This window comes from Leptonychotes weddellii, chromosome 14 (assembly GCF_054177405.1).
Source record: "Leptonychotes weddellii isolate Sample4059 chromosome 14, ASM5417740v2, whole genome shotgun sequence".
Lineage (NCBI taxonomy): Eukaryota > Metazoa > Chordata > Mammalia > Carnivora > Phocidae > Leptonychotes > Leptonychotes weddellii.
The window spans coordinates 58774289-58786322 of record NC_138382.1 but is presented as its reverse complement, the minus strand read 5'-3'; the positions used below and the strand labels follow the sequence as shown (position 1 = coordinate 58786322).

The 12034-nt window shown below is 42.7% G+C and overlaps 1 protein-coding gene across 6 annotated transcripts in view; it reads left to right on the top strand.

The window, feature by feature from the left end:
• The window catches only part of ELP1 (elongator acetyltransferase complex subunit 1), a 71747-nt gene that overhangs the window by 31977 nt on the left and 27736 nt on the right, over positions 1 to 12034 (top strand). For all 6 annotated transcript variants that reach the window (XM_081803330.1, XM_081803333.1, XM_081803329.1 and 3 more), the window contains 4 exons: positions 466 to 589; positions 1506 to 1603; positions 3081 to 3282; positions 6003 to 6064. In XM_081803330.1, the coding sequence (XP_081659456.1) occupies positions 466 to 589; positions 1506 to 1603; positions 3081 to 3282; positions 6003 to 6064 (486 nt within the window). The remainder of the gene's footprint in view (positions 1 to 465; positions 590 to 1505; positions 1604 to 3080; positions 3283 to 6002; positions 6065 to 12034) is intronic.

Genomic DNA, 12034 nt, shown 5'->3' with positions numbered 1-12034 from the left:
CCCCCCCCCCCCCCCCCCCCCCGCACGTACATGGGAGCATGCGTGTTCTCTCTTTCTCTCTAAAGAAATCTTTTGGAAAAAAAAACTGGCAGAGGGAGGGCATGTGATGCACTTCTGGAGAAACTTGGATGCATTTGTTGAGTATCTTCTAGATTGACCTTGTTTTCCTTATTAGCCTCTGAAATAAGTGGCTCTTGTGAAATTACATAGGAGATCGTCATCATTATTCTCAAAACAACACCTCACCTATACGTTAAAGCAATTTCACCCAACTGGTTATATGTTGTTTCATTTTATATAGTTATACAATATGTATAATATACTAATATAGTACGTATTTTAAACATTATGTAGCTTTGGGTTTATTGATTGTACAACAATTGTTATTTGTATTGTTATAAATAAATGTAATCATAAGGAATAAAGATCTCCTATTGGTGTTTTTTGTTTTTTGGTTTTTTTTAGGATCCCAAAGAATATCTTCCATTTCTTAATACACTTAAGAAAATGGAAACCAATTATCAGCGGTTCACCATAGACAAATACCTGAAACGATATGAAAAAGCCATTGGCCACCTCAGCAAATGTGGTAAGTGTGAGGATTAGTATGTTTATTTCTGCTTCAGGTCTTCTTTGGAGCTAGGCAGGGTAAATTAAAGTGTTAGTTTAGATATAGACTGATTTCAGTTTCCACTCCTGGAAATTTTAACAGTTATGTATGTGCACCTTCTTTTATCATACGATCTGAAAAGCTGAAGGCAAAGCAAATGACTTTTAATGAATTGGAGGAGCTCCCTAACTTAAAAAAATAGAGCAGATCCTTTTTGGGTTAAGAATAATCACCTCGTAAATTCATTTCAGTATCTCAGAATGAAAATTGTTTGATAATGCACTCTTCTCCCCTGGTGTTTGCCAACACCCGAGGGAAACGTAGCGTGTCTGGAGGGAGCGGCCACGTGCACCGACAGTTCCCAGAAGGACACAGGTGTACATGGTAGCGACGGACTAGGACGAGCACGGTTCACGTTGTTCCGCTTCACCCTGTCCCTGTCCCCTGCTGGAGTTTCTGGCTTTAGCAGGTGCAGTTCTCTCCAGAGAGCTAGGATGGGGATAAGAAGTTACCTGGGTGTTAGTAAGCTGCTTTGGAGAATCTGATTGAGCTGGGCTGGGCTGGGACTCTGGTATCTGCATAGGTGATAAGCTCCCCAGCTGATTCTAATGAAGGAGGCTGAGCAGACAGAAGGTTGGAGAGTCATTTATCAGGGCTAGTGTATAAAGCATCCTTTTACATGGAACTCTGATCTCAACCTGTGTTTCTCATACCTCACATATGCTGGGGTGCTTTGCTAAAATTAGAATTCCTGGATTCTGTTACTCCTGATACTCTGATTCTGCAGGTCTTACAAAGGTCCCTTGTTGATTTTGTGTAGGGACCACTGGTACAAGTGAAATTCATTACGCTTCCAAAGTCTTAAACTTGTGTGTGTATGAATCTTATTCCTCAGGACCTGAATACTTCCCAGAATGCTTAAACTTAGTAAAAGATAAAAACTTGTATAAGGAAGCTCTGAAGTTATATCCGTCAGACTCGCAGCAGTACAAGGTGAGTGGTGTGCGAAATGAGGCTCTTCTGACTTTGTGCGTTAGCTGGCAGGGGGAAGGATCCCGAGTCCATAATGCCATTCTTGGCCTCAAGGTTTATCTTCAAACGCAGTCACCTCGTCCTGAGCTCTTATCTGGGAGAATGGCCCTGACTTGCTATTGTTCTGAAGAGAGTGCCCAGGCTGGAGAGCTAGGAGTTGTCCCCCATTCCTCATCATGAATACCATGGCAGCTTCTCCTGGGGTTCCCGGCTTCTGTCCCACCCCTTGCTCCAGCCCAGCCTTGCTGTCGCATGACTGATCGTCCTGCAGCATGTAGATCTTTCTCATGTAGTTCAGAAGAAAGGGATGCAGTTCAGTTGTTTGTTTAAACAGACATCTATTTAGTTCTTCTTACATGCCAGATATCTGCTAAATGTATTCTGTGATTCTCATGACAACCTGATTGGGTAAACAGATGAGGAAACAACTTGCCTCAGACACTGGAGTGTGAAGCGCCGGCCTGGGATGTGGAGCCCAGGCTGTCTGACCCCGGAGCCTGGGCCCGTAACCACTACTCATCCCCGCCACCCTCCCTGCCCTCTGCAGTTCGCCCGCGGCTCTGCTCTGGCCCCCGCCTGCTCCCTTAGCATCGGCTGCCTCTTCCAGGCCTCTCTTTGCCCCTACCTTTAGGCCCACTTGTCTTTTAACTCTTGGTCTCCTCTGCCGGAAAGCTGTTCCTGGGCGAGGTGCCACCCTGAGCACCCAGATCCCCCTTCTCACCTCAGTGACGGCACGTAACCACCTGCCACCGCACTGATTTGTTTTCCCTGCCGGCCGCGGGCCGCTTAAGGGCAGGGGCTGTGTCTTGTGTTCCGCTCTGTGTCCCTGCCTGATGTTGAGCCTGCGGATAGAGAATTTGGCCAATGGCTGCCTCTTTGCGCTCATTTTCACGGTCTCTTCCTCTCTCCCGGGCTCGCTCTCTTCTCCACTCACACCAGCCTTCTTGTTATTTCGTCCTGTGTATTCCGAACACATTTCTGCCAGATGGCCACGGTGCTGTCTGTAGCTCTCGGCCTGGATTACTGTGCCATAACCCTTCACATGGCTGGTTCTCCTCACAGCCTTCTGAAATAGCACTCCCGTCGCTCTCCTTTTATCACGACGTCACAGGCCTTCCTGTGTTTGTAAGCCTGTCGCCACAAGAGCAGGAACTTGGTGGTGGTTCTTGTTATTGTTTGGGATTTTGCCTGTTTTTATTTTCTGCATCGCTATGTGAGTCCCACTGCCCTTAAGAGTACTCAGTAATGATCTGCTGTGTCAATACATGGCACATCCTCAGTAAGGTTTTGAGTGGAAGAATGAGTTCACTGATTAACCACGGGATATTTCTGAGTAATTCAAGAGACTTTCAAACGTAGTGGCTGAGACAGCCTACACCGGAGGTTAAGAAATGACTGTTGCCTTTCCTCACCAAGCCTCCATCTTCTCTTGCCACAGGATATCAGCATTGCTTACGGGGAGCACCTGACACGGGAGTGCCTCTTCGAGCCAGCCGGGCTTGTGTTGGCCCGCTGTGGCGCCCACGAGAAAGCGCTCGATGCCTTTCTGGCTAGTGGTAGCTGGCGGCAAGCTGTCTGCACGGCGGCCCAGCTGGACCTGACCAAAGACCAGCTGGCTGGCCTCGGCAGAACTCTGGCAGGTGAACGTGGGTGGTGGTTTAGGTCCTCTAAAGGGAGGACTCTCCCAGCGGTTTTTTTGTTTTCTTCCTTTCTTTGGCAATTTTGCAAGTAAATTTAGGACAGCATACCTTGAGACTGTCTCATATTCACTAATAAAAATTAATTAGATAATTTAGAATGGTTTATTTAAGTAAAGGTTAAACTGCTACAGTGAGAGTCCCCAAATACGGTGGCATGATAAAGAAAGCTTGTATCTCTCACGTAAGGACTGAGAAGTCCTTCTGTTGTGTGGCTCTGTCATCCCAGGCGGATGGTTGTAGCTGGATTTTCTCCATACCCATATTCCAGGCCTTAGGAAGGGGAAAAAACTAGAGCCGTAGGAGAACACTTGAAAACGAGAGCCTTAGGAGAACACTTGAAGTTGGAAGCGACCTTGAAGTTACACTGTTCCTTGTGTTCCATCTCATTTGCCAAAACTTACATCCTAGTGCAGAGTAGCTGTGCGGCCATGTGCCCTGTCAGAAGGTAAACATGAGTTTTGGAGTGGGGCCATTCAGGTATAGACAATAGATCATTGGGAACCGTAATAGCATTTATGAGAAATGAGGTGAAAGAAAAAACCAAACATGTACGCATTCTGAGAGCAAAGGCAGTTCAGCTGTGTCACGGTCTAGGGATCGTCTGAACCGGAGGCAAGCCTATATAAGAGACTGACTCCTTAGAGGGAGGAGAGCTAAAGGACGGCCTGGGAGAAGAGGTGAATAGGCGCCCTGCCCTCTCAGCAGTGCTTGTATGTTCTCCCCTTGCTGTTTTTTTTTTTTTTTAAAGATTTTATTTATTTATTTGAGAGAGAGAGAGCGTGAGAAGGGGGAGGGTCAGAGGGAGAAGCAGACTCCCTGCCGAGCAGGGAGCCCGACGCGGGACTCGATCCCGGGACTCCAGGATCATGACCTGAGCCGAAGGCAGTCGCTTAACCAACTGAGCCACCCAGGCACCCACCCCCCTTGCTGTTTTAAGAGTTTTAAAAATATTGTTTGATTTCAAAGAAAATGCGGTTCTGAAAAAAATCCCAAATTAAATCCTGTTAAATGTATGTATTTGTCCTCCTTAGCTATTTGCATTCTTCCTTTTTCTCTGGGTCATAAAAATGTGTGAGGTTACCACTTTTCTTTTTCTGGCATTTCTGGTTATTAGGTCTGTAGGCTCTTCTACAAGGCCTCTTCATTTCCATGGTGAACTCTTTAGTTTTTGAGAATTCCCTATATTAGGTCTTTTAGTTATTTATTCTGGCTCCATTGTTATTTCTGCTTTAGAAACTTACGTTTTTTTTTTGTTTTTTAAAGATTTTATTTATTTATTTGAGAGCGAGTACATGAGAGGGGGGAGGGTCAGAGGGAGAAGCAGAGTCCCTGCCGAGCAGGGAGCCTGATGTGGGACTCGATCCCAGGACTCCAGGATCATGACCTGAGCCGAAGGCAGTTGCTTAACCGACTGAGCCACCCAGGCGCCCTAGAAACTTATGTTTTGGTAGTTCATACCTTCCAGCTCTGTTCTTAGGGCCTATTATCTTCTCTTACGTTCTTTATAACTCTTAGCTTGCTGTTTGTCATGCTGTACGGTATACAACCAGTTCTCCCCAATGTTTAGCAAAAATGGTAGGAAAGGTGATGGTCAGAGATTGTTGAGAAAAGTTATAAGGCAGAGTCACTTCATGTGCACTTTAACTTAGGCAGTTTATACAAGAAGAGAAAGATAGCTGTTGAAATTATGGAGATGATTATACCTGCTTTTGTCAGGGATCATATGCGCTGGAGTTTGCATGAGATGGGAGACATGAGTCTGCCAGCCCCGTAGTCGACTTCAGGTCCTGTGTGCCTCTCAAAGCATGATTATCTCCACTGCTGAGTCATTCGAGCATCTAAAGACACTGCATGACCCGTAAGCCAACTACCTTCATCTTAGTGCTCAACCAAAGAACAGCAGTCTCTTCCTATTTGAGGAAGAAATGGAGGAGCTGGAGATGCTAGGTCATTTGCCCATATGTGTGCCTCTGTAAGCTTTTTTTCATGGCTAATTTTGGCTCTACATGGATTTCACATTCTATGCTAAATTTAGATTGTAACTGCCATTTGAGATAGGACTCCGTGGTATTCCTGCCTATTTCCTGACAGAAATTCACAAAGTATATAGTTTGATACATAATAAAGATATATTAATGAGCATATCAGCAAAGGAATCTGTTGAGTGTTGTTATGCCCAATGTTTCACAAACTTACTTGACCCAAGAATGGTTTTTTGGTATTGCCTTTTATTATCCTACAGTCTTAGGGAACACTTTGGAAAATGCTGTTTTAAAGCTGTTCTTTTTGAATGTATACAGTAGAGCTTAGTCTCCAATTTGTAGGGGACTGTTTTTATTTAAAAAGTACCTCCGGGGGTGCCTGGGTGGTGTAGCTGGTTGGACGTCTGACTCTTGGTTTGGGCTTGGGTTGTGGTCTCAGGGTCGTGAGCTAGAGCCGAGTTTAGGCTCTGTGCTCAGTGTGGGGTCAGCTTGAGATTCTCTCCCCTCTCTTTGCCCCTCCCACTTGCGTGCCCACATGCATGCTTGCTCTTTCTCTCAAATAAATAAATAAATCTTAAAAAAAAAAAGAAAAGTACCTCCAAAAACCATTTCAACTTGAGTTTTGGTGATCCTGTTCTTAGCAAGCCAACTATGGTCAAGTGTTTATTATCTTTGCAGGAAAGCTGGTTGAGCAGAGGAAGCACAGTGATGCAGCCACAGTCTTGGAACAGTATGCCCAGGTAACCTCATTTCCTCCCTTCAGCCACTCAGTCAACAAGGAAGGTCTTCCCGGTTGTACCTCACCGGTCATGAAAATTAAAGGAACTTGGGGTAATTAGGAAGTCCAGAGACAGTATTTGCTCTGCAGATCTTCCCTCTTGCTGACCTGACTTAGAAATCTAAATTTAACTTACTTCTAAAAAATTAGTTCTCTAAACAATACGTTCTGTAAGGTAGAACTCTACCACAATAGGCATTAGTGGTTTGACCTTGGTAGAAGGTACTAAATTAAATCTCAGGGGAGTTGTGCTTTTTATGTTAACTTGCCAAGTAGAAACAGTGAGAAAGGACCATTCTAAAACAAAGGGATTGAACTTCAGATACTTTTCTGGCTTTTACAACCATTCTTACTGTTGGAAGTGCCTTTTATCTCAGGCAGTATGATGGGTTCCAATTTTCCAGCAGATTATGAAGATGAGAACCTTTACCAGCTTTTGATACGATTGTCAAATTTGTTATGAAAATAATAAAAGTATGCACTGACATGGGGCGCCTGGGTGGCTCAGTCGGTTGGGTGTCCAACTCTTGATTTTGGCTCAGATCATGATCTCAAGGTCGTGAATTTGAGCCCTGCGTCAGGCTCTGGGCTCAGTGGGGAGTCTGCCTGAGATTCTCTCTCTCTCTCTGCCCCTTCCCCACTCACTTTCCCTCTAAAATAAATAAATCTTAAAAGTTAAAAAACAAAAAAACAAAACAACAGCAAAAACTATGCACTGACACTGGCCATGGACTAATAGGACATAGTTGACACCAGGGATTACTGCCTTGTAGAGTTTTAGCCTTTGATGAGAGAGTGTTTTTTACAGTTACTAGTAGGCACATTTGTATAACATAATTGTGCTTTTAAATTACCTGAATGTCTTTCATGTAATAAGGGTGAGTGAAAGAAGATCACTAAAATTTGACAAATCCTAGCAAGAATTACGTTGGGTGATTGAGCTGAAAACATCAATGAATAAAATATGCATAATAACAAGGCTAGAGTAGAAAGATACACCATCTAAGATGGTTAATTAAATGGATCAGATGCTACCATCTTTTTTCTCTGTAGAAATGAAGATTAGTTCATATATATATGTTTAATTTATATATTTATAATTTGTATATCTTTAACTGGGTATACATTACATATAATAAAATCTACCAATTTTAAATTAACAGTTGGATGAGTTTTGACAAATGCTCCTGGCCATGTCACACTACTACAACCATGGTAATAGAACATTTGTAACACCCCAAAAAGTTTCCTGCTTCCCCTTTTGCAGTGAGTCTTCTCCCTCTACTCTCAGCTCTTACCAAACACTGATGTGCTTTTTGTCATTAAGTTTTGCTTTTTCTAGAATTTTATATCAATGGAACCATCTGGTATGTGGTTTTTTAGTCTGGCTTCTTTCACTCACATAATGCTTTTGTTTTCTAACATTTTTTTAAAAATTTTTTCTTAGAATTTTCATCTCTCTGCTTGCATTACCCATCTGTTCCCGCATGTTGTCTGCTGTTTCCATTAGAGCATTCAGCACATTAATCGTACCTCTTTTTTTTCTTTTTCTAAATGGAATAAAATTCACACACAGTGGCATATTAGTTTCAGGTGTAATCATACTGATTTTAAATTCCTGGCCTTGTAATTTCAATATCCCTGCCACGTCTAAGTCTTATTCTGTTGCTTGCTCTGGCTCTTCAAATGGTTTTTGTCCTTTGTGCAAATTTTTTTTTTTCCTTTGTGCAAATTTTTGTTAGAAGCCTACCATGAAGTATGGGGTGTAAGAAAATTCTATAAAGAGGTCTTTAGTGATGTGGTGATAAGGTGTGGGGAGAGGAGAAGTGTTCTACAGGCGTATGATTAAGTCTCAGTCTTTTAGTGAGCCTGTGTCCCTGGACCTTGAATTTCACCAGTGCGTCTCAGATTTTTCACTTCTTAGGTAGGACAGGAAGGCCAGGGGAGCTGGAGTTGGGTATTTCTCTTCCCTCACATTAATTAGGCCCTGGTCAAACCAAGTTTAGTTAGGCGTTGGCAAAATTGTTTCTCTTGACTGCAGGCCTTGTTAAGAGCAGCATGCTCTGGGCATTTTCAGAATGACAACTTTTCCCTTCTTGTCGGAAGCAGATTTTCATCTGATACTCACTGTGAGAACCTGGTAGGGCTCAAGGAGGTAAAAACTCACAAAAGTGTAGGAGCTCCCTAAGTCTGGACGTCTGTAGAGTTTTCAGCTCTAACCTTGTCCACAGTGATCCTTCAGCCACTGGTCACTTACAGTTTAGATTTTCCTACCCCAGTACTGGTTCTGGTAGAGATCTCTACCTGTGGGTCTCTGCCCTGTTCTGGTAAGTTGTAGCTCTCTGTGTCTGCCTGTCTGTCTCTCCAGTCTTGGGGGCAACAGTTTGCCCTATGACCTCAGTTCTCCAGTGGATCAAAGGAGAGTCTGCTCAGCTTTCTACTTGTTACAATGGAGGGATGTCTTCCAAGTTCCTTGCGTGTTGGACTGGAAACTGGAAGTCATATAATGCTTTTGCGATTCATCCATGTCATATTGTGTATCTTTGTATTCCTTTTTATTTTGCTCAGTGGCATTTTGTTTGATGAATAGGTCACGATTTGTGGATCTATCCACAAGTTGATGTACATTTGGATTGTTTTCAGTTTAAGGTTAGAATAAAGCAGCTATAAACTGGTTCAGTACGTCTTTGTGAGGACAGATCCTTGCATTTCACTTGGATAGATACCTGTGAGTGGGAATGCTGGTCACGTGGTAAGTGGGATGCGTAACTTAATAAGGAGGCGGCGGCTCTATCGTTTTGTGTTCCCACCAGTGATGTGTGAGTACCTCTGTTGCCCCTGTACTCATGTACACTGGATGAATTACTTATCTACAGATACATAACAAATTACCTCAAAACTTAGCTTCAAATGAAAAACACCTATTTGTTTCTGTGGGTCAAGAATCTGGGCAGGGCTTAGTTAGGGTCTCTGGCTCAGGGTCGTTCACAGGACTGCAGCCAAGGTGTTGGTCAGAGCTGGGGTCATGTTAAGACTTAACTAGTATTTTTTTGTTTTTTACTTCCAATTTTTCATTGCTAGTAAATAGAAATACAGTTTTGTTCGTATGTTGGCCTTATATCCTACAACCTTGCTGTGAACTTATTTAGTAGTTCTAGGAGTGTTGGGGGTAAATTCTCTAGGATTTTCTATATTAATGAGCATGGCTTCTGTGACTAAAGAGTGTTTTATATCTTTTCAATTGGTATGCCTTTATATTTTTTTGTAGTCTTACTGTATTAGCTAGGACTTTCCAGTATAATGTTGAACAGAAATGGTAAGGGTTGGTGGACATCCTTGTCTTTTTCCTGATATTAGGGTGGAAATTCACTCTTCCACCATTAAGTGTGATGTTTGCTTTTTTTTTTTTTTAAGATTTTATTTATTTGAGAGAGAGAGAAAGATAGTAAGAGAGAGCATGAGCACGGGGGAGAGGGAGAAGTAGGCTTCTTGCTCAGCAGGGAGCCAGATGTGGGGCTCGATCCCAGGACCCTGGGATCATGACCTGAGCTGAAGGCAGACGCTTAACTGACTGAGCCACCCAGTGCCCCATGCTATTGTTTTTTTAATAGATGTGAGAACCTGGTAGGGCCATTAGAGTTGGGAAACTATAGTCTATGGGCCAAATCTAGCTGGCCATCTATAGAAAGTTTTACTGGAACATAGCCACACCTATTTGTTTACATATATTCTGTGGTTGTTTTGTACCTACAACCTCAGAGTTGAGGAGTTGGTCTGACCACAAAGCCTAAAATATTTGCTATCTAGCCTTTTACAGAAAAAAATTGCCAATCCTTGCCCTCTTGGGTTGAGGAAATTCCTTTCTATTCTTGGTTCTCAGAGTTTTTATCATGAAGAGGTATTGGATTTTGTCAAATGCATTTTCAACTAAGGTATTCTGTTTTAGACCAGTGCTAGGATGAATTACATTGATCTTTGAATGTTAAACCAATTTTGCATTCCTTAGGTTAAACCCATCTTGGTCATAATGTATTACCCTTTTTCATTATTGGCGGATTCAGTTTGCTAAAATTTTCTTGAGGATTTTTGTATTTGTCCATGAGCGATACTGGTTTATAGTTTTCTTGTTATATCCAGAATATGTGAAGAAATTTTACAACTTAACAACAAAAAGACAAAACAACCCATTTTTAAAATGGCCAAAAGACTTGAATAGCTATTTCTCTCAAGAAAACATACAAATGGGGGCGCCTGGGTGGCTCAGTTGGTTAAGCGTCTGCTTTTGGCTCAGGCCATGATCCCAGAGTCCTGGGATCAAGCCCCACATCGGCCTCCCTGCTCAGCGGAGAGCCTGCTTCTCCCTCTGCCTCTGCCTACCACTCCCCCTGCTTGTGCTCTCTGTCAAATAAATAGATAAAAAATCTTAAAAAAAAAAAAAAAAAGAAAGAAAACATAAAAATGGCCAACAAGCACATGAAAAGTTGTTTAGCTTTATTGTTCATTAAAGAAATGCAAATCAAAACCACAGTACCCACTAGAATAGCTTTAATAAAAAAAAAATGAGGGTGCCTGGGTGGCTCAGTTGGTTAAGCGACTGCCTTCGGCTCAGGTCATGATCCTGGAGTCCCGGGATCGAGTCCCACATCGGACTCCCTGCTCGGCAGGGAGTCTGCTTCTCCCTCTGACCCTCCCCCCTCTCATGCTCTCTCTCTCTCATTCTCTCTCTCAAATAAATAAATAAATAATATTAAAAAAAAAATGAAAAATTGGCAAGGATGTGGAGAAATAAGAACCCTCGTACATTGCTGCTGTGAATGTAAAATGGCACAGCCTCTATGGGAAACAGTTTGATGGTTCCTTAAAAAGTCCAACATATGGGGCGCCTGGGTGGCTCAGTCAGTTAAGCGTCTGATTTCGGCTAAGGTCATGATCCCAGGGTTCTGGGATGGAGCCCCACATCGGGCTCCCTGCTGAGCAGGGAGCCTGCTTCTCCCTCTCCCTCTGCCTTTCTCCCTGCTTGTGCTCTCTCTATCTCAAATGAATAAATAAAATCTTAAAAAAAAAAAATTCACAACATAAACATACTACCCAACAGTTCCACTCCTAAGTATCTACTCAGGAGAAATGGAAACATGTCCGCAAAGAAACCTGTATGCAAATGTTTATAACAGCATTATTTATGATAACCAAAAGGAAGAACCAACGCAGATGTCCATCAATGAGAGATGAATGGATAAATCGTCAGATACAGACACACACACACAGCATTTGTACACACACAGAAGAATATTATTCAGTCATAAAAAGGAATAAAACAGATGGATGCTTCAATGTTGTTGTTTTTTTTTAAATTTTATTATGTTATGTTAGTCACCATACAATACATCATTGGTTTTTGATGTGATGATCCACGATCCATTGTTTTCGTATAACACCCAGTGCTCCATGCAGTACGTGCCCTCCTTAATACCCATCACCGGGCTAACCAATCCCCCCTCGCCACTCCCCTCTAAAACCCTGTTTGTTTCTCAGAGTCCATAGTCTCTCATGGTTCATCTCTACCTCCAATTCCGCCCCTCCGTTTTTCCCTTCCTTGTCCTAATGTCCTCCATGCAATTCCTTATGTTCCACAAATAAGTGAAACCATATGATAATTGACTTTCTCTGCTTGACTTATTTGACTTAGCATAATCTCCTCCAGTCCCATCCATGTTGATGTAAAAGTTGGGTAGTCATCCTTTCTGATGGCTGAGTAATAGTCCATTGTATATATGGACTGCATCTTCTTTATCCATTCATCTGTTGAAGGGCATCTCGGCTCTTTCCACAGTTTGGCTATTGTGGACATTGCTGCTATGAACATTGGGGTGCATATGGCCCTTCTTTTCACTACATCTGTGTCTTTGAGGTAAATACCCAGGAGTGCAATTGC